This window comes from Ambystoma mexicanum, chromosome 11, assembly GCF_040938575.1.
Source record: "Ambystoma mexicanum isolate Mex_15411 chromosome 11, UKY_AmexF1_1, whole genome shotgun sequence".
Classification (NCBI taxonomy): Eukaryota; Metazoa; Chordata; class Amphibia; order Caudata; family Ambystomatidae; genus Ambystoma; species Ambystoma mexicanum.
Genome location: NC_090934.1, coordinates 23,089,960 through 23,114,973, shown reverse-complemented (window position 1 = coordinate 23,114,973; position 25,014 = coordinate 23,089,960). Strand labels below are relative to the sequence as shown.

The window sequence follows — 25,014 nt, the reverse complement described above, 5'->3', positions numbered from 1 at the left end:
GCAGGCTTTTCGGATCTCTGACCTGTGAACAGGGGATAGGAACTGTCTTCCCCCCTCGCTGATGGTTTCTGGGTTGAAGGGTCTTTCGGGATGTCATCTGTGATGTCGATGACCTCGTGGATTGCTGGATTCCCCAGGCCAAGACCCGGTGGTGGTAGGACGGCGTCACTGGAGGAGAGGCTTGAGTTTGTACTGACAGGATTAAACCTCCTGATTTAACCTCCATTGAAGAAGTTGAGGGGTTGTGCGCGTAATCTTTGCACCCTCGTTCTACATCCAGCCTTAGGGCTTTGAATTTATCGTCTAAGGCTGTGATGTATCCTTCAAGGAAAGTTAATTTTCAAAGCATTGATGCTTGGATCGTGGTGTGATCTTTGAGGTTTTCATTGATGCCTTCGTAAAGTTTGGTAAATGGATTCAAGGCGATTGTAACTGCTGACATTATTGATAAGAGCTCTTTCTTGTGATGTGCTGGAGAGTCCATTGGGGAACCCTGTGGAAGGGGTGCTGTTTAGGAGCAGGAGAAGGTAAGTGGCTCTCATTTAGAAGCCGTCTCGCGACAGGCGTAGATGGCAGGTCTACTGGGCCATGGCTGGCCCACCCCGGGGGCCGTGGTTTAGGGTGGTGGTCGGTTTGCGCGCCTTCCGGCCGTGGTCCGGCTGGCAGTCCCTTGTTTAACCAGGGAGGGACTAAGTCATGTGTTCGAGTTTCAGGCTTCTGTCCATTTGGCAACACAGCTCCCCTCTGGATTCCAAGGGCTGGTGCCTGGGGGGTCTGTGCCCCGCCTGGCCTGGGATTGTGGGGAGATCTTTGTTTGTCATCACAGTTGAAATCAGAGAGTCTTCAATGTGTATTTGCATAGCTTTTGGTTTGACAGGTGCTGGGATTCCTGGAGGGGCCTCTTTTGCCGTCTCACAGTTGGACTTGTGGGTTGGTAAAGTGTCTGGGCCCTTTTCTGATACAATTGGAGACCCCCAACCAAGTTGGGGGCCTGTATCTGTTTGGTTTATGTATTTCTCCTTTTCTAGTTCAGTCAGGTGTGCCGGACCAGGGTGGGGGGCCGGATCTGATTTCTTTGTTGCTTTCTCCTGCAAAGGCCGTTCTGGCGAAGGTGAGGCTTGTTGGGCTTTAGCAGAGTTTTGGGATAGGGCACACTGATCTGATGGCAAGCCTATTTTTCTTGCTTTTTCTGGAGGTTGACAGATTTTAATCGCTTCCAAGATTTCCTCGTCAGTAAGGTCGACTTGCCTAGATTGAGGGTCAGGGGCAAAGGTGTGGAAAAAGTCAGTTACGAGGCTGGCGACCGAAGGCTTGATTGATTCTGGGTTCCATGGTTTCTTGGCTGATTGGCCACTTGTTTTGATTTTGGAAACTTGCAAACTGTGCGTTTTTGTTTTTTGTTAAACGTTTTTAGGGGCACTTTCTTTCTGGAGGTTCTGGAATTTCTAATGTCTGGAGACTCCACCTCCTTCCTGCTGCGTTTTTTGTTGTTTGGTACTCCCACCAGGGGAACAAGCGAGGGGGTTGGGGACTTTGCCAGGCAGGGAACCAGGGCTTCATTTCCCTGTCGTGGCTAGCCCTCTGCAGTCGTCAGCTGGTCGACGAGGAGACACCTCTGGAATTGAAGGAGTTGGGAGTAGCGGGTTAAAGTGTACTTGAGCTGCTGTTTGAATCGTGTGCTTATTTCCAGAAATGATCATAGGATTTGGTATGTTGTTTACGGCTGGAGCCCCCCTCTCATCTCTGGGGGGCTCTAAATCCGCTTTTGTCTGTGGGATCGGCCGATGTATGGCCTCCTCGAAGGAGAGCGTGGCCTTGTGCGTGACAGGCCCCTCTGTGTGCAGGTCAGTAACTGCCGAGGTAGGAGGGATGGATCCAGACTCCTCCCCCGGAATGACCCGCGACTGCAGTGCCTCTCTCTGCATAATACACGGGGCGGCCTCAACCGAAGGCGGGGGGACGAGACTTGGTTCCTCCCCCAAAATGGCCCACCGAGTCCCGGAGCTGTGAAGGTGGGACCCGCGGTCGCGGAAGCACTGACGAGAGACAGGGAGGCTCTAACTCGGATGCTGGAAACGGTGGAGCAGGTGCGTTTTGCCGTGTGTCCTCATCTTCTGTGAGGCTTTTTCGCCTCGAGGTGTTTGATGTTTTGGCGCTTTTGCCAACCGAAAGGTTGATGATGTCCGCTCTCCTTTGGCGGGCAATAGCTGTTGAGGCTGTTGAGGTCTTTGGTTGTTTGTGTGACAGACCCAGCAGATTTAGGATTTGAGCACCACGTTGTTGGAGGGTTTTTGCAGCAAAGCGTGGGCACGCACTTCTGAGCAGGCGGCTCTCCTCTGCTTCCAGGAGTTCGTGCTCATGCTCCATAGTGGGCGAATACTCTGGCGTTGACGCCATTGCAACCATGCACAGACTGCCACAGACTGCAACTCTGCAGCCAACTCTGCGGCCGCTCCACGGCTAGAAGGAGCTTTTATGGGTCCACCCACTAGAACAGGAGTAGACTGCCACAGACTGCAACTCTGCAGCCAACTCCGCATATGTGTCACAGAGATGTCACAAGTGCAACCCAAACTACACAGAAGGCCTTGTGGACATTGCAGAGGGTCTTGAACTTGATACTTCCAGCCACTGGGAGCCAATGGAGGGATTTCAGGGCTGGAGAGATCCGAGCCCTGGGCTTGAGGCCAAGGACAAGTCTTGCAGTCCTGTTTTGGATTAGTTGCAGAGGGCGGAGAGTAGAGGCAGACAGATTTAAAAAGAGGCTGTTGCAGTAGTCAAGCCTAGGGAGAACTAGAGATATGTAGACTGAGAGTTTCTGGGGGAAGGAGAGGAAAGGAAGAATACATCTGAGGAGGGGCAGGTGGTAGTTTGACTTCTTGGAGACGTCAGAGATGTGAGGAGAGAAGGACAGTGTGGAGTCAAAGATGACCCAGAGGTTCTTAGCCTCACAGGTGGCAGCAGGAAGAGGGCCAAATGATGTGAGAGAGGAATGTGAGATATCTGGCATAATCAGTCTATATGGCCCAAAATGTGAAATGCTGCTGTCTGGCACAGTCAGGCTATCTGGCACAATCCAGCTCGATGTGAAATCCTGCTATCTGGCACAATCAGGCTATCTGGTATAATCTGGCTAACTGTGAAATGCTGCTATCTGGCACAATCTGGCTAAATGCAAAATGGTGCTAACTTGCACAATCAGGGTGTCTGGTACAGTAAGTTTATCTGGCACAATCCGGCTCAATTTTATGCACCGTCATCAACGGAATTGGTCCCCAGGCGGATATGCGAACAAGAAGGTGGGGGGGGGGGGGAATTATTCGAGTGAAGAGAGTAGGAAAGCGAGAAAAGGTGGTTGTCCTGTTGGCAACTTCAGTTCAGTTTTCTCCATGCACTGAGCTTGGGTGTGAATATCGGATCGATGTGAGTCCTCGTGTGCTGTTCGTGCAACTTGTGTTTGTTGTTCCAGTGTGGTGAAGTGCATGAGGTTTGCTGTGCGAGAAGGTGGTTGTGTGGATTTTTGTGTGAATTATGTATGCAGAAATAAGAGCATTTGGGTTAGTGGGTTATATGTCTCTTAGTCCCTATAATTCTTGTTCGATTTATCTGGTTGTCCCATGGAACAGGCATATTCTTTCTCTTTTTCTTTCCTGTCCATCGAATTGTTAGGAGTGACGGTGTGGCAAGTTCAGAGCTGTTTTATTTTTGACCTTTGTGTACCAGGTTGGTGCTTGCATTGTCCTCCACTCTGGTATCGGTGCTGTACTTTTACAATCACCTGCTCCCTTCCTATCTATTTCCTGTCGATGGTCCATTGCTGCTTGTGTTTACTTTGTAGGCCAAGGTGGTATTGATATATCATCCTTACCCTTCCATCCTGATCTCTCTGTGATTCTTCATTGGTATAATTCTAGTTCATCATTCTTTCAGTTGGTAAGGTTGCATCATAAATTGGTGGTATGTATACCAGTATGAATTTCAGGTTTGTTCTGGGGTTTGTTGATAGGCGGAGGATTAGAGATTAGCATTCAATTGATGTTTAACGGGTCTTCCAGTTTAATTTCCAGGTGTTGCTTGTGGATTATTGCCAGTCCGCCACCTCTTTTGGTTTTCCTTTGACACACTTGAAGTTATCAGGCAGGCAGTTGTGGAGAGTGATCTTGTAGTGGTCATCTAGCCATGTTTCAGTTACGAATATGATGTTGATACCTCCTTCACGTAGGAGGTCGTAGATTTCAGTGCATGTTTGGACATTGACCTTGCATTGATAAGACTGCCGTGGATCTTTTTGGTGAGGTTTGGTTCATTTGTTCCCCGTTGTGATTTGTGGGTGTTCAATTGGGGTGCTTCTGTGTTGGCGCCGGTTGGTTGAGGTTCCGTGGAGGCTGCTTCATCATTGAATTGGTCAATTAGATTGATAGTTGGGTTGTTGACTTCTACTGCCTCGTCTCCTGTGGTTTTATGTAGATATCGGTAATGCCCTTCTGTTCTTGTGATATATGGAGTAAGGGGATTGGTATCATCCCATTCTCTTCTTGGGTCATCCCATCTTTTTTTCGGTTGTTCGGGGGAATTCTTTGTCTGTCTGGAGATGATGGTGCCATTAAAGTATCGCGGTCCTGCGGTTGTTGCGAGGTACGGTGTAAGGATTTTTCTCTTACAATGTTTGTTCTGTAGATTGTATTATTTGGCGGGGTGTGTTCTGTATTCTAGGCGGCTTCTACTGGAGGTGGTTGAGTTTGTGTATCCATATTAGTTGTTATAACAACGAACAGGGTATAGCTGTTGTAGAAAAAAGGGGGGGCACGGGCAAGCCGTTGGTCTCCTTTGAACCGTTAATAGGATAAGGCGTGGTAACACAAAATCAATGGTTTTATAGGAAAATGTATTTGGTTCATCAGAATTAATGAAGCAAAGAACTGGAAATACAGTTCCTCAAGCTCGAGTGCAAGGGGTGGAGGGAGGTTGGCAGATCCATTTTTGTTGATACAAAGCTATCCAGAACTGGGGATTAGATTCTGTAGCTGTCTTGTTGTGATTGGAAAGACCTGGGCTAGGTCAACTGTTCGTATTCCGTTTCATGTGTGAATCTTTAATCATTCCCGTAGGTCACAGAAAGTTGGAGATACTTGGAGTTCGAAAAAATGGAAAAGCACAGTCTAAAAAGGCTGTGGGGCCATGGGGTAAGGGGCAGTTCTTCTAAAAGTTGCACACTCTTTCCATCTGGGTGTGCGCAGGAACAGTTGTTGTCTCACTATATCTTTTTCTTTTCAGTAGAGATATTTGATGTAGGTCATGAGAGCTCACATGGCCTATGGGGTCGACTGGTTTCAATGGCATTCAAAGATTGGGCCATCTTCATCAGGACCGTGATTCCATGTGGAGGTAAATCCAAAAAAGTTCAGAATGTCTGAACAGGGTCAAGCACCTCCTGCAGGGATAAAGAAGGAGGGGGAGGGGAAACAAGGGGGAAACAATGAATGCTAAATGGAGGGCAAGGGCTGAGCAAATCTGGCCTTAAAAAGAGGGGGGCAGAGTGTTCTTAACCTTACCACAAGAGTATGAGGAAAAGTGAAATGATTTACCCAATATAGTGGTAATATTAAATTGCCGGGAAGTACTGGTGCCTGAACACCGGTGTCCATGGTTCATCATAAGTGGGGGGAGTGAGGGATGGAGTAAAAGGGGGGGTGATTGGGAAGTGAGGACCCCAATCCCTCGTGGAAACATGCTGGGTGGCTCAGAGGTATTCAAAGAAACAGACCCGTGGGTACCTCTGTACACAGGACGTGTGCTGAAGGAGGTCTGTCCCAAAGGTGACAGGCAGCGCTGGAGAAAAACAAGGGTTAAAGTCAATCTGGCCTTAAAAATGGGGCGTGCTACATGGTAGGGCAGTGAAAGCAGTATCAGTATCTGGTCAGCGTCTCCGAGCAAAGCGTCTGCTCTGTTGGAAGGAACCGCTCGAAATGAGCGCGATCAACAAACAAGGCCTATCGCCTATAAAAACAAAAGTGCAGCACGCCCGCCTAGCGTCGGGATGACGTAGGCGGGCGTCTAGGCAACGTCTGCGAAGAGCAGTATGGGCCCGCACAGGCGCAACGTGCCCGATCGCCTCTAAAGAGACGAGGAAAACACGTGAAAAACAGCTGTTGAACACGGGAGCTGTGCTGTGCAATGATGAGCTAAGGTAGCAGGCGAATGGCCCGACCTGTGTCCAAAAGGCAATGGGGCAGCAACATGTCCCTGGAATGCAAGAGGAGGGGGGCAAAGGAAAGAGAGAGGGGTGGAATGAAAGAAAGGGGAGTGCATGCCTGGCCCAGGGGTACAGCAGAGCAGTGCAGAAGAGGGCAAGGGGCAAGGACCCAATAGTGGGAGCCCAATGGAGTCAAGGTCATGGCTCAAAAATTGCAGGAGACAAGGACTGGCATCCGGGGGGCCTAGGGTAGCACTGCTAGGTCGTGCCACTGGATATTTTCGTTTAGGCCTTTGGAGCACGTGTTAAGTTTGAAGATCCACTGATGTTCCCTTCTAAACAGAATGTTGTTAAAGCTGCCCCCTCTCGCAGGTGGCGTGACCCTTTCTATTATGGTCCATTTGAAAGAGTCTGCAGTGTGTCCTTCAGCTGCAAAATGTTGGACTAAGGGGGCCGTGAGTTTGTTAGCGCGTATGCATGACCGATGTTCGATCATGCATATACGGACTGTCCTGGTTGTCATACCAATGTACCTAAGATCACAGGGGAATGTGATCATGTAGATCACTCCTTTTGAATTGCAGTTGGTCAATGTCATTTGCCTTGTCTCCCTTTGTTCCTAGAGGGTGGTCCCATCCCTATGACTTCTAAGTAATCCTTTTCCTGTCGAGTGTTAGTATGTCATACTTCTTCGTCTCTAGCAGTGGTCCCGTCCCTTGGGTTTAGCCTGGTGAGGGGGCTTGGATTTGGAGGTACCAGATTAATTTTGTTTCTGTGCCAAAGAGCCAAGTTTTGAGTAGTTTCCTGAATTTTAGGTGGTCCTTTGCATTTTGGAATTCTTTCAGGAGGTTGTAACAGGTTTTTGTTGCCAAGTGAGAGAAGGACGACCCCCCTAACTTTTTCTTTGTGTAAGGTTTTGGTTGACGGCGGATATCATTGCATGATGAGTGTTCTGGTTGGTTGGTAAATTATTTTATTTTGTAGGAATTCTGCTCCTTGGCTGTTCTTTGCTCTGTACGTTATGCACATTGTTTTGAATGTGATTCGTTGTTTGACTGAAAGCCAGTGTAACATTTTTAGTGCTGGGATGATGTGGTCTCTCCGTGATAGTTTGAGGAGGAGTCTGGCCGCTGCGTTTTGGATATAATGCACTTTCTTCAGTAGGTGTTCTGTAATTCCGAGGTAGAGGCTGTTGGCGTAGTCAATTACTGATATGATGTGGGCGATGATTCTCAATGTCTTATGGGTGAAAGACAGGAATGGTAGGATTCTTTTTACCGAGTGTAGAAGGAAAAAACATTTCTTGATCATTGCATGTACTTGTGTTTCTAATGTTAGCACATTATCCATTAGGATTCCCAGGTTTTAGAGTATTTGCGATGGTGTGGGTGCCGTTCCTAATTCTGTGAGCCATGGGACATATGTGTTAGTTTCCAAGTTTTTTGGATACAATCATGATTTCTGTCTTGCCTGGGTTGCGTTTTAGGCTGTTTGTGTTAATCCAGTCAGTTCTTTGAGTCATTCTCCCAGCGCTGTGTTCTCTTCTTTTGTATCTTCTATTTTTTATAGATGTGTGTCGTCTGCGTAGTTGTAGCACGTAAGGTTGTGTTTTTTTTATCTTGATTAACGGAGCGAGCTAGATGTAGGAGAACAGTGGGGATAGGGATGATCCTTGTGGTACTCCAAAGTCGGTGTCCGATGGAGCAGATTTGAAGGGTTTTTTATCCAGACAGTTTCTGTTCTATTTGTTATGAATGATTTTATCCAGAGTAGGGCTAAGTCTGTTATTTCTATTTCTTCTATTCTCTTGATGAGGATGTCATGGTTGAATGTGTCCAAAGATGCAGAGAGGTCGAGTAGAATTAGGGCAGTGTTTTGTTCCCCTCGTGGGTCTAAAGCCGACTTGCACCTGGTCCAGCAGCAGGTGTTTTTCCACATGTTCTTCTGTTAGTTTGTAGATGTAGGTTTCTAGTTATTTTGCTGGGTAGGAAATGTTCGAAATCGGTCTTTAGTTGGGGAGGTCTTCCACGTCTCCTCCCGTATCCTTGAGTAGTTGCTTGATGTGTGCCGATTTGAATGATTACATGATTGAGTAGTTGCTTGATGTGCGCCGATTTGAATGATTACATTAATTACCCTGTTGCGAGTGACAGGTTGAAAAGTATTTAATAGTATAATGCACAATGTAATATATTCCGCCCTACCCCGAGCATATACCTGAAGTGTGAAACCTATGCACATGTAGGCTTGCTTCTGTTTTAGTCTTTCATCACTCACAAATGTTTGTAATAACTGGCAGTTTGATCTTACAGTGAGATAATATGCTCTGCTTAAAACACATTTTGAGAAATCACTTCAATGCAGGTTATCAATTATTTTATTTTATGAATTTCCAATGTCGCCACAGTTCACGGAATTCCTTTAAAGTCGTCATTGAGAACATGTCTATGGTGCAGCCCTAGTTCACCTTATTGCTTGAAAGACATTGCATTCTGGTTTCTCATCAGTGTGACTTCTCAAATGTAGCACAAGTTGATTATTTCGCTTGAAAGTCTCATCACATTCAGAACATGCATATGGTTTCTCCCCAGTGTGAATTCTCTGATGAATCACTAGATTACCCCTTTGCTTGAAAGCCTTATCACATTCAGAACATGCATATGGTTTCTCCCCAGTGTGAATTCTTTGATGACTCAATAGATGACCCCTTTGCTTGAAAGCCTTATCACATTCAGAACATTCATATGGTTTCACCCCAGTGTGACTTCTCTGATGACTCAAAAGATTACCCCTTTGCTTGAAAGCCTTATCACATTCAGAACATGCATATGGTTTCACCCCAGTGTGACTTCTCTGATGACTTAATAGTTCACTCTTTGTCTTGAAAGCCTTATCACATTCAGAACATGCATATGGTTTCTCGCCAGTGTGACGTCTCTGATGACACAATAGATGACCCCTTTGCTTGAAAGCCTTATCACATTCAGAACATGCATATGGTTTCACCCCAGTGTGATTCATTAAATGCAGCACAAGTTGATAATTTCGCTTGAAAGCCTTATCACATTCAGAACATGCATATGGTTTCACCCCAGTGTGATTTCTCCGATGACTCAATAGTTCACTCTTTTGCTTGAAAGACATATCACATTCGGAACATGCATATGGTTTCACCCCAGTATGAATTCTCTGATGACTCAATAGTTCACTGTTTTGCTTGAAAGACTCATCACATTGAGAACATGTATATGGTTTCCTCCCAATGTGAATTCTCTGATGACTCAATCGTTCACTCTTTGTCTTGAAAGACTTATCACATTCAGAACATGCATATGGTTTCACCCCAGTGTGATTCATCAAATGCAGTACAAGTTGATAATTTCGATTGAACGCCTCATCACATTCAGAACATGCATATGGTTTCACTCCAGTGTGTATTCTCTGATGAATCAATAGATTACCCCTTTGCTTGAAAGCCTCATCACATTCAGAACATGCATATGGTTTCTCCCCAGTATGAATTCTCTGGTGTATCAAAAGTTTACTCTTCACCGTGAAAGACTGATCACATTCAGAACATGCATATGGTTTCTCCCCAGTGTGATTTCTCTGATGAATCAATAGATGACCCCTTTGCTTGAAAGCCTTATCACATTCAGAACATGTATATGGTTTCTCCCCTGTGTGTATTCTCTGATGAATCAATAGATTACCCCTTTGCTTGAAAGCCTTATCACATTCAGGACATGCATATGGTTTCCCCCCGGTGTGACTTCTCTGATGACTCACACAGTGACCATTTGGCTTGAAAGTCTCATCACATTCAGAACATGTATATGGTTTCACCCCAGTATGATTTCTCTGTCGTGTCAAAAGAGTATGCTTGTCCGTGAAAGACTCATCACATTGAGAACATGTATATGGTTTCCCCCCAGTGTGAATTCTCTGGTGTTTCAAAAATCTACTCTTCACCGTGAAAGACTTATCACATTCAGAACATGCATATGGTTTCCCTTCAGTGTGTATTCTCTGATTCATCAATAGATTATTTGTTTCTGTAGAAGCCTTGTAACACGCAAAATGTTTATGTTCTTTCTCGTCGGTGAGAAATCTCTGATGTTCCCATAAATAACCAGTTTCACTGAAAGTTGTTTTACATTCAGAAAATTCAAAGGGTAACTCCATTGTGAGGGTGTTATTTTTTAAAAAGCGATTTCTGTCCAATTCAAACTATCTACATAACGTCTTAATCTCTCGGGTGGCCTCAGCAAGTCAGGTGCATTTTTGTACACATGAATGTCAATAAAGAACCTCAATCCTCGGCCAGAACAGCCAAGTCTGAAAATAAAAAGCTTGTGCTTGCAACCTTTCCCTGTCCAGCGCAGTTTCTAGACTTGTGGTTTTCGTGGTTTGGGGCTTTAATCCTTAGCAGCTGCCACTGGAACATCAGCACCACAGCAGGGGCGCCATTGATTCTGAAGCATCAAATCCAAAGCTGGTGTTGAGCACCTTTTCTTACTGCATGTGGTTCAATGCACTAAAATGCCCAGCCTCTACTTTAAAGTGGCAGCCATTCTTATTAGCCTCTCATCAGTGTAGTGGACACAGACAGTACTGACTGGAAATAGGAACTAAATGTTTCCTCCAAAATCAATAATTGCACCTTTTTATGTTGTCAAATGTCTTAAGTCTGTGAAATATTTTTCCCACAGGAAGAGACTCGAGGGTGGTAGTGCTTGTCATGAGCAAGAAACGTTTCCAAGACCCAGCTATCAGGGGAAACTATTTTTAATAAACACAAACTTTTAAAACCATTTCACTGTTTTCCATGCTTCCTGCTTTGTTGCCCTGTTTGAAAGAAACGGAAAAACAGGATTAGTGTTCCATATGTGATAAATACATATTTCTTGTTTTAAAAAGAAAATGTGAAAAAGCAAAAAAAGCACTTTTCAGAGTATGAAATCCCGAACTTCTTCTGAAATGTCTTATGGACACTGACCTAAATGAATAGAGTAAGGTGCCCTTAATATCATGGAAAGGATTAACACATACATTCCCACATCACATAGCACATAAATTAATAAAGGGGTGAACCACTAGCCCACAGCCAGGAATAATACAATGTGGTGGTGTGTGGTCGCTATAGTCTAAGAAATGGCCAACCTGTCAGTCAGTCATGGCGGGTTTTGTCAAGTCTAAGGTAGAGAGGCACTCTGCACTACCCAGTTTATTGATTACATCATCGATCCATGGCATGGGGTAGGCGTCAAAAGGAGAAATGGTGTTAACCTGTAGGAAGTCAATACGAAACCACCATGAGTGGTTGGGTTTTGTTACCAAAGGGATCGGGAAGGGTTAGATTGTTTCGTGGAAACTATCTTTTTCCTAGATTCTGGGAGTGGATAGGGTTTTATATGGACTACCTTTCCCTTTGGGGTTCTGATATAATGGTACGTGCCCTACAAGCTTTTTGCAAAATACATATGGGAAAGAACTAACAAGATCACCCAGTCTCTATGTTTCTCCTTTGGGAGATTCTGTGGAATAAGGTCTGTGTTATCAACTACCTCTGGTACCAAACACACTAGAATGGAGGATGTGGAGGCCATTGGATTTTCCTTCCATTCTTTTCACAGTTTATATATCATAGAGGTGGGTCTTTTGTCTGGTTGGGCAACATGTACCTGTGCATCTCTTAGGGCCCGTGCCACTTAGACTACTTTTTGCTCAGGAGGATAGCTTAGAATAGCTTTATGTCTTGGGAGGATAGCTTAGGGGCAACATGCTCGCCTCGGAGGAAAGACGACACAGAGCAACGCAGGTTCGATCCCCGGGTCGGCGCTTAGAAACCTATGGGTATTTTCTAGGGTCATATGATCTCTTAGTCAGGTGGAAGCCTGGGACAGAGGAGTTGGTGCTTCTGTTCTTTCTTCCCAGGTTTCTATGAGCATGTCTAATACATCCTGGGGCTCCCTACAGTCGAGTAATTCAAACGGAGAGAATCCAGTAGATGTCTGAGGAGGCTTTTCTTACTGCGAATAGGGCCCAGGGTATCCTGCGATCCAGTCTTTCCCATTACTTCCTTAGAATTGTCTTAATGGTTTTATTAAATCTCCCCACTTACCCGTATGTCTGGGGGTGGTAAACTGAGGTTCTCAGAGTGGCAATAAGTAATTCTTTTATCTCTATGGTCAGTTGGCTCAAAGTTCTTTCCCTGGTCTGTTTGAATATCCTTGGGAAAGCAAAGAAGGGGGGTCCAAAAGCAGAGGGTGGGTGAGTGGGGTGTTGGGGGTCCATGAGAAGTGGGTGGGTGGGGGTCCAAGAGCAGTGGGTGAGTGGGGGTCCCCAAGAGCAGCAGAGGGTGGGTGGGGGTTCCCAAGAGCAGCAGAGGGTGGGTTTGGGGGATTGTCACTCTCCCATCAGTTTCACACCACATTCCCACACCTACAACATCTAGTGGTCCCATAGCACCCACAGCAACCCCAGGCCCTGTATTCCCCTCCTCTGTTACTCACGTAGGGCGGGGGTTCCAAGATCAGCAGAGGGTGGGTATGAGCAGGGTCCAAGAGCAGAGGGAGGGAGGGCGGGCGAAGGTCCAAGAGCCAGTGGAGGGGGTTCAAAGAGCAGGGCAATGGTGGTGGGGGGGGTTGGTCCAAAGAGCAGGGTGATGGTGGGTGGGGGGGTTCGAAGAACAGGGTGTTGGTGAGATGGGGAAGGGCCCAAGAGCAGAGGGAATGTGGGAGGTAGGGTCCAAGAGCAGAGGAAGGGAGGGCATTAGGTAGGGTCCAAGAGCAGATGGAGGGTGGGTGGGTGGGGGTTCGAAGAGCATAGGGATGGTGGGTGGGCCACGGGTCCAAGAGCCGGTGGTGGGTGGGTGGGTGGATTTCAAAGAGCAGGACTTGAATGCACTCTGATGTGATTGGATGGCTGCAACCTGCTTTAAACAGTTTTCCCCCATTCATACCAACCATGGCTGTTACTCACACAGCAGGGTGGCTGTCCTTGCTGGACAGCCAGCCAGCCAGCCAGCCACACCAGAGTGCATTCAGGTCTCCTAGGAAACTAAGCAAAAGGAGTTTCAGGCACCTTTCCACCCCAGACACTCAGGCGCCAGAGGAGGGCATCAGCACTGAAGCCCGCCAAAGGCCAACGAACAAAGGGACCAAACCTGGTTTGGCACGCAGAGACAAACAGGAGAAGGACCTTTCCTAAAAGAAACAGCGAATAAAGTCGACCGGAGTCTGTTTTTACAGATAGGTCTTGGGTGCCATTTTGAAAAACATGGCTGACCCAATTTTTAGCTACCGTTGTTCGCGGTTGGGAACAATTATGGTAGTTTGATCTAAACCACTGCCACCAGCCATTTAAAGTAGGAAAGGGTAACATTTGACTGTTATATGAGTGTTTTGAATCTAGGCAACCCCTCCAGCACTCTATTGGAAGATAGTGTGTCCTTGGTCTGTAAATTTAAAAGAGACTAGTAAAGTTAATTTAACTTTATTTGCTCTGGGAGACAGTAGTCAGTCCCAAAGAAGGGTTTTAAACCTTGGGGAGTCTGAAAGACACCCCGGTGCCACTGCACTGAAGGTGCTGTGTGACACACAGAAAAAGATGATGGCTATGGAGTTGTTTTAGAACTCCATAACCAAAGAACACAAAAGTAAAACACATATCAAAATACATGGAAGAGTGGGAAAAAAGGCTTACACTCTTCCCAGGTAATAAAAAATAAAATCCTAGAAATCCAGCAAAGTTGCTGGGGGTCTCACAAGGTAAGGGAAATATGCACATTTTGAGAATTCTCCCTAACACTCTTGAACCCCCCCACACACCACCTGTTCTTGGACCCACCAACTGCTTTTGGAACCCCCTCATCTCTGCTCTTGGAACCCACCCACCCTTCCTCCCGCTGCTTTTGGTCCCCCCACCCTCCCTCAGCTCTTGGACCCTCCCCCCCACCCATCCTCTGCTTTTGGAGCCACCCACCTACCCTCTGCTTTTGGAGCCACCCACCTACCCTCTGCTTTTGAACCCAAGAACCGAACTACCCTCTGCTCTTGGACCCCCGCACACACCCTCCCTCTGCTCTTGGACCTCCCCCGGCACACCAGCTCTCTGATCTTGGACCTCCCCCCACACACCCACCCTCTGCTCTTGGACCCCCCACCCACCTGCCCTCCCTCTGCTCTTGGATCCTCCCTCTGCTCTTGGACCTCCCCCCCACATACCCGCTCTGTGCTCTTGGACCTCCCCCCACACACCGCCCTCTGCTTTTGGACCCTCCTCGCCACCCACCCTCCCTCCCTCTGCTCTTGGACCCTCACCCCCCACTGACCCTCCCTCTGCTCTTGGACCCTCGCCCCACCACACACCCTCCCTCTGCTCTTGGACCTCCCCCGGCACACCAGCTCTCTGCTCTTGGACCTCCCCCCACACACCCACCCTCTGCTCTTGGACCCCCCACCCACCTGCCCTCCCTCTGCTCTTGGATCCTCCCTCTGCTCTTGGACCTCCCCCCCACATACCCGCTCTGTGCTCTTGGACCTCCCCCCACACACCGCCCTCTGCTTTTGGACCCTCCTCGCCACCCACCCTCCCTCCCTCTGCTCTTGGATCCTCACCCCCCACTGACCCTCCCTCTGCTCTTGGACCCTCGCCCCACCACCCACCCTCTGCTCTTGGACCCTCCCTCCCACCCACCCTCTGTCTTTTTTTTTTTTTTCCAAACTTTATTTATATTTTACAATAACCGGTAGGCATGGCTCCAACAGGGAGCTGCTGAATGCAATATCCCACAACAATTCCCCCACCCCACCGCCCCCCATCCCCCGTATCCACAGTATCTTTGAGAGTTTCTACTCATTGCCTTAGTCGCATGGACGTTTTCTCTCCTTGTCTTCCCGCTCCTCCCTCTTACGGACCTGAGTTCTGGGTGTTTGGATTATCAGGGTCCGAAGTAACAGATTTGTTCATCAGGTAGGTGATATATGGTCCCCAGATATCAGGAGGGCGTGCGTGTAAAGGTAGTGTACGAATAAATTCAGTGTCCATATCTTGGCAATAAGTTATATCCTTTTCCCAGTCAGCTACCCTAGGGAGTGGGCCCCTGCCCCACGACATGGCTATTCTCCTTCGTGCTAGCACCATGAGGAGTGCCGCCAGCTTGCGTGACGATGGCTGCAGATGTCTTGTGAGGCCAAGAAGCGGGCCCAGCGGCAGGGGGGTCATCTGCTCTCCTATAATCTCGGATGTTGTTTGTATAACGGTGGACCAGAATTGCTGGATACCGGGGCAGACCCATGCCAGATGAAGAAAGTCGGCGTTGGGACAAACGCATCTCTCACACTGGGCCGACGCCTCTGGGTGGTGCCTGTGTTTTTTGGCGGGTGTGTAATATGTTTGGTGTACAAAATTGAAATGGATCAGTTTGTAGCGAGAATTTAGCGCCACTTTTTGAGTTTGTCGCAGAATGTAGGCCCAGTCTTCCTCACTGATTGGTTCCTGCAAAACCGATTCCCACCTGTGTTGCACTTTAGGTAGGAGCTTCCTCGTGTCACTCACCAGGGTTTTGTACAGAGTTGACACCAGTCTGCCCTCTCCCTGTGCTAATATTGTGTTATGTAGCAGCTCCCACGTGGGGGGTTGTTTAGGGAATGAGGGGAATAGCTCCTGCAGGGCGTGACGGAGTCTGAAATAGAGAAAGACGTCCAAGGATGTGTTCCCTCCCTTGTCCTTGGCCATTTGGGTGGTCAGAAAGGTGCCCTCTGGGAAGAGGTCTCCTAGCGTTTTTACTCCTATTTTGTCTACCCATAGCAGGAATACCTTTTCGTTCGTGAGAGGGATACCGGGGATAAATTTTATAGGTAGTATGGGGGAGAATCGTACAGCCACTCCACACGCACTGGCGATCTTCTTCCATATCGCATATGTAGACAGGACCGTGTTCAGTGTCTTATGCGGCACAGGGATGTGGCTGATTATGACTGCGGATAGTAAATCGGGGGAGGCCAGGGCTCTTTCCACTTGCACATGTGGTCTTACATAGTGGATTGAGTACCAGTGGCTCAGGAATTGAGCCTGAGCCGCCCAGTAATATTTCTCTATATCTGGGAGCGCCAGACCTCCCTTCGCTATAGGTAAAGTGAGTGTGTCGTAAGCCACCCGAGCCGGTTTCCCCGCCCATATTAACTCTAGGATCGTGCTCTTGATCTTTGACAGAAAGGACTTGGGGAGAAGTAGCGGGATATTTGTGAAGAGATATAAGAGTTTGGGGAGAATAACCATTTTCGTCAGTGAGGTCCTGCCCCACAGCGTCAATGGGAGTGATTTCCATCTCTGAATACGTTCAAGTAATAGCTGCAGTGCGGTTCCGTAATTATCTCTAAATATCTCGTGATGGTTACGTGACATCTTGATCCCCAAGTAGCGCACTTTCGAGGTTTCCCATTGGAACCCATGGTCGTCGGCGAACTCTGAGGTGCACGGAGTCAGGGGGAATACTATCGATTTGGAGTGGTTGGTTTTGAGCCCTGACATTAACCCGAATTTTATCACCTCTCGCATTACGGGGTTGAGGTTGACTTGGGGGTCGCTAATGAACAGCATGACATCGTCCGCGTATAGGGAGACGATTAGCCTGTGAGGACCCAGTTTTAACCCTCGCTCTAACTGCTCGGCCCGTAGCCTCGAGGCTAGGGGTTCCATCACCAGGGCGAAGATAAGGGCCGAAAGAGGGCAACCCTGTCTCGTCCCGCGTTCCAATGTGATCCCCGATGATTTAGTGTTCCCGAGTGTGATGTACGAGCGTGGATTATTGTAAAGCAGAGCTACTAGCTTCAGGAAGAAGTTGCCCAGACCCATCTGCTTCAGTGTCGCGAACATGAAAGGCCACTCTACAGAGTCAAACGCCTTCTCGGCGTCCAGCAGTACTGCTATCGCCTGCTGTGTCGAGTCTAGGGCCTCGATGACGCCAAACAGCCTCCTTATGCCGAACGTTGTGCTACGCCCCGGGATGAACCCGGCCTGGTCACCCAGCACTAGTGCTGGCATCAGAGGGAGCAGTCTGGCCGCCAGGATTTTGGCCAGGATTTTGTTGTCCAGGTTGATCAGAGAGATCGGTCTATACGAGGCGCAGCTCTCTGTAGGTTTTCCGGGTTTATGCAGCATCATCACGTTGGCTTCACGCGTCGTGGGGGGAAGTGCTCCTCGACCCACCGCCTCTTCGTAGACCTGCAAGAGGAGGGGGGCCACTATGTCCATGTGCGCCTTGTAGAACTCGCCGTTGAGCCCATCGGGGCCGGGTGCTTTGATATTAGGTAGGGATTTGATTGCCATCCGGATTTCTTCCAGTGAGATGGGCGCGTTCAGGGGTTCGCGCAAGTCTTGGCTTACCCAATACAGTTCTGTGTCATTCAGGTATTCTTGTATCGCTTCGGGGTCTGATGTTCCTTTTGAGCTGTACAGGTCTTGATAGAATTCCCGGAAGGTGTTGGAGATCCCCTCCTCCGTGTAGACTATCTGTCCTTGCGCATCTGTGACACATTCAATATGAGGTGGGACTCTGTCTATCGATAGTAGTCGGGCCAGCAGTGCACCTGGTTTTTGCCCCTCACCGTACTGCCTGATCTGCTGTCTACGACCCATGAACTTCAGTTCGCGGTCCGCTGTCTCCTTAAATTTCAAGAGTTCTTGCTTAAGCTTGGCTTGCGTGCATGGATCGGGGGTGTTGAGGAGATTCTGTTCCAATTCCTTTAAACGGTCCTCTATGTTGGACAGTTCCCTTCGGATCATTTTTAGTGTCCCGTTTTCTTTGGTCAGGCAGATTCCTCTGACAAAGCACTTGAATGTTTCCCAAATGGTGCCTGCGGAGTCAACCGAGTTTTGGTTGGTGTCTATGAAGGAGAGTATTTCTTGCCGCAGTTCTGCTGCAAACACTGCGTCTGTGAGTGAACCGGGTTTAAACCTCCAGTTGAGGCCTGGCACTGCTGTGCCCGCTAGGGTGGCCTCCAATACCACCATCGAATGGTCGGAATAGGACCTTGGTAGGATCTGGCACGCGTCCCACCTGAAAGGGCTGTGGGAGGACGCCAGGATATAATCGATTCTAGAACTGGTGTTGTGCACAGCTGATCGGAAGGTATAGTCTCTCCTGTCTCGGTTGTGTCTTCTCCACATGTCGGAAAGATTGAAGGCCTGACAAATCTCTCGAACCTGAGTACTTGCTTTGGACGGGTTTCCTGAAGTGTTGTGGGACCTGTCGAGCCTGGGGTCGAGCGCGGTGTTGAGGTCGCCCCCCCACACCACAGTCGACGCGTCGGTCGTGGCTAGATGGGACATTATCCAGTTAAAGTTATCGTGTCCATCTGTGTTTGGAGCGTAAGAGTTGACCACCACCACTTCCTTTCCAGCGATTATTCCTTTCACCAGTAGGGCCCTTCCTTCGGTGTCCTTCTTTGACTCGATGAGGCTGAAATTGGTCCTCTTATCGATCAGGATCGCCACGCCTCTGGCGAACGATGAGTAGGACGAGAAGTACCGGTGGCATCCCCATGATCTGGCCCAGCGCTGTTCCGACGAGGGTAGTAGATGAGTCTCCTGGAGTATCGCTATGTTGATTTTGTGTCTCCGCAGATATTGAAGGATTCTCCTCATTTTCGTAGGCTGGTTGCCGCCGCGTATATTCCAGGTGGCGATTCTCAACGTTGTCGCTGCCATCTGAACGGATCAGTGTAATCCTGTCGGGCCGGGCCCGCGGAGTTAGCTGGAGTCGCTTTCGGAGAAGGAGCCAGGAAGACTTGGCGATTTGTAGGTACATAGTTCCTCGCGTGGCTGTCGTGGATCGGGGGTATGTGGGTTGAGGCGGTATTACTGAATTAACTTCCCTCCCATGCACGGGCAACCCCCAACAGGCCCGTGGTAAACAGTCCCATAGTAACGAAACAACTTGCATTGCTGTGCTCGGGGCGCAAGTGGCCCTCCAAGAGAGGGCTAGCTCCCTTCCCCGGATACAATAGTGGTCTGCGGTGGTCTCTCCTTGTCAGCCATGCAGACACTAGCCCTCCCATTAGGTACCTTGTAGGCAAAATTTATGGTGGATTTCTTCTCGGTCTCTCTCCCCTTTGAGGCCTTCCGTTGGAGGAGGCGGGTCTGCAGCCCGAGCGGTCCAGATAATCGCTCGTCTCTTCCGGAGAGTTGAAAAACTGGGTCGTCCCCTCATGTTGGATTCGGAGTTTGGCAGGGTAGAGCATGGCGTATTGTATCTGGTTCTCTTGAAGCCTGCGCTTTACTGCCGTGTACGATCTTCTTTGCGCTTGGACCGCCTGGGAGAAATCCGGGAAAAATTGGATTTTATCACCGTCGTACTGAAGATCGCCTTTCTCCCTGGCCGCCCGTAGGATGGCGTCCCGGTCTTTGTAGTTGAGCACTCTCGCTATGATTGGGCGAGGATTAGCCCCCGGGATCGGTCTGGTGTTGGGAATTCGGTGGGCTCTCTCCACAACAAACAGTTTGGACAGGATGTCTGTGCCGAAAAGGTCTACGCATAACTTCTCAATGTAGTCCTCCATCTTTGTGTTGAGTTGTTGTTCCCTAGCTCCAACGATCCTGATGTTGTTGCGTCGGGAGCGGCCCTCCAAGTCTTCATTCTTTGCGTTTACCGCTTTCATTTGCCCTTCTAGGGAGGCCACTCTGGAAGTCAGGGCCGCTGCTCCGTCGTCGAGGTCCGACACCCTCTGCTCGACTGTGTCAAGTCTATCGGCGTGTTTGTCTAACCGGTGCTGGAGCAGATCAACCTTAGAGGAGAGGGTGTCGAGTTTGCTCCCAAGACCGCCAATTCCGGCTTTCAGTTCTAGGAGAATTTCCCTGATGTCGAACCCGTGGGCCTCCTCCTCGTCTTGGATGGGAGATAGCGCTCTGCCATTTGAGGTGGTTGGTTTGGTCACGGAGCTGCCCTCAAAGTTTAGCTTCTTTTGAGCTCTGTCCATTTTCTTTGAGGCCGCCATTGGCGCTTGTGTAGCGGGGGTCCTACAGGGCACCGGAGGTAGGTCCGGGGTCCCGGTTGATCCGCGCCTCCGTTGCGCTATCTCGGATGGGGTTTCTCTCCTGATGTTTCCCTTTGTGATAGGGTATAGTGGAAGCGGGAGTGACGCCGGGTCCAAGCGCTATCTACTGCTGGTTCTCGGCTGGCCCGTACGTTGGGGGTTCACGCGGACCCCGGCTTGCGGTTTCCCGCGCCCCGCGCCTTCACACAGGCTGAAATTCACCCCGGGGAGTATGGACGGGGGCGCACGGGGGCGCGCGTACCTGATCTTCGGGGTTCGTTCAGGACGGCTCCTCCGAGATTCTGCCGGATGTCCCACCGCTTTCGGCCGCTCAGGCCGTCCCCCTCCGGGCCCGCTCTGTCTCCGACTGCCTCGCGTCTAGCCCGCGCCGGCGCTCCACTCGGACCGGGGAGGGGGAGGGTTTCTCGTCGCTGAGGAATCTGGACCCAGCATCCGAATTACGACGAAAGAAGTACTTCGTTTTGTTCAGAATCGCTTTGGCTACAAACTGGGGGTGGCTGCATACACAATGCCCAGCGCAGATGCCTCGATTCGTCAGGATTTCTGAGGGAGCTCCGTGGAGCTCACAGGGAGGCCGCCATCTTGGACGGCTCTCTAGCGCCCTCTCACCCACCCTCTGTCTACTCTTGGACCCTCGCACCCACCCTCCCTCTGCTCTTGGACCGTACCATCGCCCTGCTCTTCGACCCTCCCTCTCTCCCACCCCCCATCACCCTGCTCTTGGACCCTCCCTCTCTCCCTCCCTCCCTCCATCGCCCTGCTCTTGGACCCTACCTCTTCTTTTGGACCTGTAGCCCCCCCAATGTTGCACTGCATTTAGACCCCACACCCACCCTCTGCTCTTGGACCGCTCCACCCACCCTCTGCTCTTGGTGAGTAGAGGGTAGGTGGGTGGGATGGTCCCAAGAGCAGAGGGTGGGTGGGTTATCAGGTCCAAAAGCAGAGGATGGGTGGGGCGTCCAAGAGCAGAGAAAGGGTCCAGGTCCAAAAGCAGAGGATGGGTGGGGCGTCCAAGAGCAGAGAAAGGGTCCAAGAGCTGAGGGAGGGTTGGGGAAGGGTCCAAGAGCAGAGGGAGGGTGGGTGGGGGTGCCAGGGTCCAAGAGCAGAGGGAGAGTGGGTGGGGGTGCGAGGGTCCAAGAGCAGAGCGAGGGTAGGTGAGTGGAGGGAGGGTCCAAAAGCAGAGGGTGGGTGGGGGGAGGGAGGGAAGTAGGGAGGGTCCAGGAGCAAATGGAGGTTCCAAGAGCAGGGCGATGGTGGGAGGGAAGGAGGGTCCAAGAGCAGAGGGTGGGAGGGAGGGTCCAAGAGCAGAGGGAGGGTGGGGGGAGGGAGGGAAGTAGGGAGGGTCCAGGAGCAAATGGAGGTTCCAAGAGCAGGGCGATGGTGGGAGGGATGGAGGGAAGGTCCAAGAGCAGAGGGACGGTGGGGGTGTGAGGGTCCACGAGCAGAGGGAGGGGGCGGGTCAGTGGGGGGGCGAGGGACCAAGAGCAGAGGGAGGGTCCAGGAGCAAATGGAGGCTCCAAGAGCAGGGCGATGGTGGGACAGAGGGTTCAAGAGCAGATGGATTCCAAGAGCAGAGGGAGGGGGGGTGAGGGTTGACTTTACTTTTCTCTTTAAATTTACAGACCCAGCACACACCATCTTCTTATAGACTGCTGGATGGGTTGCCCAGCTTCCCCTGAGTCAAAACACTCATGTAACAGTCAAATGTTACCCTTTCCTACTTTAAATGTCTGGTGGCAGTGGTTTAGATCAAACTACCATGATTTTTCCTGACCGCGAACAACGGTAGCTAAAAAACGGGTCAGCCATGTTTTTCAAAATGGCGCCCGAGACCCATCTGTAAAAACAGACTCCAGTCGACTTTATTTGCCGTTTCTTTTAGGAAAGGTCCTTCTCCTGATTGTCTCTGCGCGCCAAACCAGGTTTGGTCAGTTGTTCATTGGCCTTTGGCTGGCTTCAGTGCTGAAGCCCTCCTCTGGTGCCCGAGTGTCTGGGGTGGACAGGATGTGAGGGAGGTGCCCGAAACTCCCTGTGCTTAGTCTCCTAGGAGAGCTGAACGCACTCTGGTGTGACTGGCTGGCTGGCTGTCCGACAAGGACAACCACCCTGCTGCGTGAGTAAAAGCCAGGCTGGAATGAATGGGGGAAAACGGTTTAAAAGCAGGTTTCTGGTACTTGGAAAGGAGAGTCGACCACTGGAACGAAAGAACCAAAGACGAGCTGAAGGAAGAGGACTGCTGCTGGACGACCGGTGAAGCTCTGCTGCAGGTCCAAATTGCCTAAAACTCCATCGACAGAGAAGCCCTTCAAGGTTAACTTCTTCCCTTGAGTTTGATGGGACCAACCAACTCACAAGCCGCCTGGAAACGGTCACCTCCTGGTCAAATTTTCTGCAGAGTGATGTGGAAAACCGTATAGCCAGTGGGAAGGATACCAGTTTGTGGTCTTTAAGGCACTCACACCTTAAACCGACGTTTAAGCCAAGCTTGTGGCCTCTTCCCTGGGCAGTGCAAGAATCCCGAGGTCCTCTTTCGTGTCCCCACGACTGAAGCTGAGGAACAGCGAGGCCTGCTCGAACTGCCAGGAACAACTGCCTCAGCTACATCTCTTCTTCATTGAAAAGGTTCTGTGCAAACGCGGACCAGGTATCTTTTCGCCCATCACGAAAGTTCGTGGAACTGTCCCCTCTTTGAAGGCTTGTCCTTCCCTAAACATTCCTCAAACTTTTCACCTAGCCAAATTCTTTAAAAATCTGTGGCAAAGACTTAACCGTTATCTACCAGAACTGTGCTCTCCTATACAAAGACCATGAACTATTGACTTTGACCCAGGCCTATTGAATTGAATTGCTGGTTGTAGTAAACTGAAACCCTTTGCCCTGCCTAAGAAAGTATTTGGACTGCATTTATTATAACCTTGTCTTTTTACCCCCTTTTTAAGTAACTGAAGTGCCATTTTGCTCCCACTTCAGGGGAGCTGAACTTGGAGCTGAACTTGTTCAGTAACATATTGGTGGTGTGTATTGTAGTATATTAGTGTGTGATATTGAGCTGCTCTTACTAGTGGAATGTTTTCCAACTGACTGTGTAAATAAATGTATATTCTTTTACCAAGAAACCCTGAGTAAGTGTATATTGGAATCACTGTATTAGTTGGTCCTTTATGTAACTTGTTCTACTGCTCACTTTGCTCCTGAGATAAGTCTGGCTGCTCAGCCACTAGTATCACATTACTGTGAAGTACAGGCTTGTACCAAAGGTGAAATTGTACTGACACTTGTAGTCTTAATTGCATGTAGTGTTCCCAAAGGGTACTGCATGTGATTCTGCCTAACAGTGGGTGTCGGACTGGTGGTCCAAGACCAAAGGGTGGGTGGGTGTCGGCCTGGGGGTCCAAGAGCAGAGGGTAGGTGGGTGGGTCTCTGACTGGGGTTCCAAGAGCAGAGGGTGGGCGGCAGACTGGGCGTCCAAGAGCAGAGGGTGGGGGTCCAAGAGCAGAGGGAGGGTTGGTCGGTTGGTTGGTGGGGGTCCAAGAGCAGTTGGTCAGGTGGGTGCCCAAGAGCAGAGGGAGGGTGGGTCCAAGAGTAGAGGGAGGGTAGGTGGGATTCCAAGAGCAGAGGGAGGGAGGAAGGGAGGGGGGGTCCAAGAGCAGACGGAGGGTTTCCAAGAGCAGAGGGAGGGAGGGTGTTGGGGTCTCCAAGAACAGAGGGAGGGTGGTTCGGGTGGGAAGGGTCCAAGAGCAGATGGAGGGTGGGAGGATGGTTGGGTCTTGGTCCAAGAGCAGGGGGATAGAGGGTGGGTGGGTGGGGATGGGTCCAAGAGCAGAGGGGGGCAAGGTCCAAGAGCAGAGGGTGGGTGGGTTTGTTGGGTGCAAAACCAGAGGGTGGGTGGGTGGCAGTCAAAGAGCAGAGGGAGGGTGGGAGGGAGGGCGGGTGTGTGGGGGTCCAAGAGCAGAGGGAGGGTGGGAGGATGGTTGGGTCTTGGTCCAAGAGCAGGGGGATAGAGGGTGGGTGGGTGGGGATGGGTCCAAGAGCCGAGGGATGCAGGGTGGGTGGGTGAGTGGGGGTCCAAGAGCCGAGGGATGCAGGGTGGGGGTCCAAGAGCAGAGGGAGGGCAGGTGTTTGGGGGGGTCCAAGAGCAGAAGGAGGGCGGGTGGGTGGGGGGGGGTGGTTCTAAGATCAGAGGGAGGATGGGTCGGGGGCAAGGTCCAAGAGCAGAGAGTAGGTGGGTTCTCGGGTCCAAAAGCAGAGGGAGGGTGGGTGGGAGGCTGGCAGTCCAAGAGCAGAGGGAGGGTGGGTGGGAGGGTGGTGGTCCAAGAGCAGAGGGAGGGTGGGGATCCGGGAGCAGAGGGAGGGTGGGTGGGGCTCCAAGTGCAGAGGGAGGGAAGGGGTCCAAGAGCAGAGAGGGATGGAGGGAGGGTGGCTGGGGGTTCAAGAACAGAGGGAGGGTGGGTGGGTAATGGTCCAAGAGCAGAGGGAGGCTGGGGGGCGAGGGTCCAAGAACAGAGGAAGGCTGGGTGGGGGGGAAGGGTGCAAGAGAAGAGGAGGGAAAGTCCAAGAGCAGAGGGGGAGTGTGTGGGGGGAGGTCCAAGAACAGAGGGTGGGTGGGTCCAAGAGAAGAGGGTAGGTAGGTGGCTCCAAAAGCAGTGGGTGGGTGGAGGGTACAAGAGCAGAGGGAGGGTAAGAGCACTGGGCGACTGAAGGTCCAAGAGCAGAGGGAGAGAGTTTGTGTGTGGGATGTCCAAGAGCGGAAGAGGTAGGGAG

General features: G+C 50.3%; 1 protein-coding gene across 1 annotated transcript in view; it reads right to left on the bottom strand.

Moving 5' to 3' along the window:
- Positions 1–8,552: 8,552 nt before the first annotated feature.
- Positions 8,553–25,014, bottom strand: part of LOC138503011 (zinc finger protein 84-like) — a 28,934-nt gene continuing 12,472 nt past the window's right edge. The window contains exon 2 of the mRNA XM_069622443.1: positions 8,553–11,041. Coding sequence (XP_069478544.1) covers positions 8,657–10,378 — 1,722 coding nt within the window. The 5' untranslated portion in view covers positions 10,379–11,041 and the 3' untranslated portion in view covers positions 8,553–8,656. The remainder of the gene's footprint in view (positions 11,042–25,014) is intronic.